This window comes from Pongo abelii, chromosome X (assembly GCF_028885655.2).
Source record: "Pongo abelii isolate AG06213 chromosome X, NHGRI_mPonAbe1-v2.0_pri, whole genome shotgun sequence".
Taxonomy (NCBI): Eukaryota; Metazoa; Chordata; class Mammalia; order Primates; family Hominidae; genus Pongo; species Pongo abelii.
Window position 1 is genome coordinate 108,977,351 of NC_072008.2, and position 3,471 is coordinate 108,980,821.

The following is a 3,471-nucleotide window of genomic DNA, read 5'->3' on the forward strand; positions in this document are numbered from 1 at the left end:
TAGATTATTCAGCGAGTAACCTAATTTGGACAAACCTACTAGCTCTTAGTAGCAATCAAAAAATCAATTAAATATTAAAACACAATGTGCCAGTTAAACACATACAAGTATTCATATGTGGGATACCAAGAGGAAGAGATAGTCTTTGCTTGTTCTACAGGGGAAATATAATCTCTAACATTTATATAATAGCATTCTACTTCAAGTACATTTATAATGTTCTTACTGACTTTGAAAGTTTGTTTTAACCACAGGTCAACAGAAGAGATGGAATTAAGGGGACTGTTCCTTAGATCTGTTCCCTGCCTCACTTTGTGCAATTTATATATGTTCCCCAGCAGTCTTCCGAACCAGTAAGTCAGGCCTGCCCAGGAGCCTTCAGGAAGAGATCATCCCATGAGGACAAAACCTCATTCCTTAGACTTAGAGCAAAAACTGTGATTACAACATGTCTTTGACTCAAACTTATACCCCAGTCCAAATCCCAAATGGAGTCATCACATCTGACTCCTATGGAGAAGAAGGGTCTTTTGATTGAAAACAGAAGGGGTTGTTTTGCTAAGGGCTCTGAAAGACATTGTGGCCCAAGCAACCCTAGAGAAGTCCCACCTGTGTTAAGTGTCACTATAAAGCAGAGAGAAGCTTTAGAAGACAGTGACAGTTCAACCTACTGAGGACTCCAGGGAACTCGGTGGGGTTTTGGCCCTCAAGGACTGCAGTGCATCAGCAGCAGTGGGACCAGCAGGGAGCACAGCACTCAGCAGAAGAGGCAGCAGTGTTGGGCAGGCATGGCAGGACCCAGGGGAGGAGACGGGGTTCAATAGCAGAGGACTGATAGGGAAGCCCCCACCTCTGCCTACTGGACTTGATTCTGAGTACAAGTTGCATCATGCCAGGCCCTCCCTTAAATATTGGTGCTTCTATAGTGGGTTGGGATTCCGTATGCACAGGTGGGAACAAGATCCCACTGAGCATAGCTGTTACTGCCTCATTTCTTCCCCACTGCAGCCCTGTGAAGCAAATATTTTCCCCATGAAAAGACTGAGTCTTAAACGTGTGTATCTGTAATAATTGCCAGTTTATTCCTCTGGCTAAGAGATCCAGAGGTAATTTGAGGTTTACATTTCTTTTTCATAGTTCTTTCATCAAGAGTTTAGGTGCCCCCATTGCCCTCATAAGCTGGTTGCAAATTATTTGACTCTTACTTGTAAAAAAAATCCTTAATTCTTTTTGTGTGTGAGACACGTGTTCATTAAAAAGTACATATAAGCAAAAAGAACAAAAAGAAGAAAACAAATAAAATTTCACACCACACAGAAATAAGCTTGGTTAAGTTTGTGATATATGGATGTATGTATACACACACGCACACACACAGTTTGGAATTTTATCCTACATATGTGAGCTGATATTAAATATGCTGCTTTGCCATAACCTGTTATGTTTTACTTTACAACATGGAATGAACATATTCCCATGCAAATATGTGAAAGTTTCCAATTAAAAAATAGACCTGGAAAATGGGTCAAAATCCAAAATCCAATGAGATGCTGGTACCAAGGAAACTACCTAAAACAAAATTTCATCAGATGATTAAAAGTAAAATGGAGGTCAAAGATACATCAGAAAATGCTAACAGAAAGAAAGCTGGGGCCAGATTTTAATATTAGGCAAAAATGAATTCAAGGCCTAAAGCACACAGGATAAGGACGGCTGCGTGAATGTCTTTGCTTCCAATGCATCATCACAAACTTGTTTCTTACTCTTCTTATCTCTTCCCTAAGCCTTTCAAGCTCATCTACTCCTCTTATCATTTCTTCAGGGTCCAAATGCCTAACGGGTGTGTCCTCTTTAAATCCCTGGCCAGGCTGATTCGGCCCTCCTCTGGGGTTTCCTTCTGCTTCCTGGCTTACACCTTCTTCGGAAGGTTGAGGAGTTCCTTCTGCCTCCTGTGGTACATCCTCCAAAGGGCGATCTTCCTCGGCCTTTGGCATGTTCTGTGGTTTTCCCTCATTTTCTTCACAAGACTTTTGCATATTGAGTATTTTTTATTTCCTTTTCGAATAAATTAATCCTAGAAAACAAGGAAACAAAACTACTAGATTCCAGGCAAACAGACCAGCAGTCAGAGTATGGGGTCCCATAGCGACTGGCCTTTTTTGAGTCAGTACCCTAATTGTCAAAAGTTTTCCAACTAGAGAAAGCTGGATCCTCAGGCTCAGAACTCCCCTGACTCCACCTCCCTTCCCGCCCCCTTTCGTTCCAGCTCCATCTTTCTCCTCCTGCTCCTGCCCACCATCTTCCCAGCAGGCCCTGCTACAAGCCTCTCCTAATACTGAAATGGGAGCAGTACGGAAGCAGTGAACCCTTCTCCCGCCTCTGGTCTCCAACACTCCCGCCCTTCAGACTTTCCCAAGCCCTCTCAACCTCCAGCCTCTCACCTGAGAGGGCTGGTCCAGTCTCTGGCCTCCCCTCCCCCTTCAGCGTCTCTTAAGCCTCCTCCTCCCCCGCCTCATTTCCGCTGCAGGCTCGGCACCGGCCTCTGGCACTTAATCCGGATGGGGAGGGGCTACTGCGACCCCGGGATGTGCTTTGGTGTCACTCACACTTCCACCCCCACCCAAAGAGACCCGAAGCAATTGCACCTTTACAAAAACTGACCTGCAGGGATTCAGGGGATTTTCCTCTCTCTTCCCTCACCTCGATTTGTGTCGCGCCCAAAAAAACAAATATCCTGCAGACAGATGGGAGTGTTTGGTGAGCAGACTAGTACCTGGATCATGGGTCCCTTTCATGATTCTAGGCCGTGTTGGTGTAAAGTTTCCCATGTCCTCATCCTCGCCCTCCTTTTATGGCAACCCCGCCCTCCTCCGTGCCCACCGTTTTTCTGCAAGCAGGGAGTAGGAAAAGCAAGTTTCTTCCAAACAGTTTCTATGTCTCTCTGTCAGGACGCTTAATTAGCTACCCTTCTCTCTCTCCACCCGCCATCCCCCACCAAACAGCCCCAAATTTCCTACACAAAATGGGAGTTTGGCGGAACAGGAGTGGGGAAAGCAGTGCCGGCCCCGCTTGCTTTCTGCTCTCGGCCTCCTCGACCCCAGGGTCTCCAAGTCAGCGCCCACGTTTATACTAACCTGAAAGGATCTTGGGCACTTTTCTCCTCCAGCAATAAGGAGCTGCTACAGGGAAACAGGCCCTGGACTATAAGGACTTCTGCACACGTCGACTCCTGGTCACGTGAGAGTCGCGTCATCACTGAGCTCGAGTCCCCAGTTACCCCTCCCATTAACACTGCAGCCCGCCCGCTGCGTTCCCTCCACTTGATACTGTCAATCTTTTTTCGTATTTGCCAATCAGAGACAATAAACTGTTATCTTCGCCCTGGAGTATTTATTCGCCTTTCTCGGATTACCAGGAGGATCAGCCTTTTAGGGGTAATCGACCATTTCTCCTTCTTTGAGGAATCATCTC

The 3,471-nt window shown here is 46.0% G+C and overlaps 1 protein-coding gene across 2 annotated transcripts; it reads right to left on the bottom strand.

Moving 5' to 3' along the window:
- Nucleotides 1–1,059: 1,059 nt before the first annotated feature.
- Nucleotides 1,060–3,266, bottom strand: TCEAL8 (transcription elongation factor A like 8). Of its 2 annotated transcripts, XM_009235108.4 has the most exons (3): nt 3,135–3,266; nt 2,662–2,734; nt 1,060–2,074 (listed from the first exon to the last, which is right to left on the bottom strand). In XM_009235108.4, the coding sequence occupies exon 3, from the start codon at nt 2,034–2,036 to the stop codon at nt 1,683–1,685; it is 354 nt and encodes a 117-aa protein (XP_009233383.1). In that variant the 5' UTR covers nt 2,037–2,074; nt 2,662–2,734; nt 3,135–3,266; the 3' UTR covers nt 1,060–1,682. The 2 variants fall into 2 exon arrangements, with proteins under 2 accessions (XP_009233383.1, XP_009233384.1); XM_009235109.2 differs by lacking the exon at nt 2,662–2,734 and having other exon boundaries at nt 3,135–3,240.
- Between the last annotated feature and the right edge of the window lie 205 nt (nt 3,267–3,471).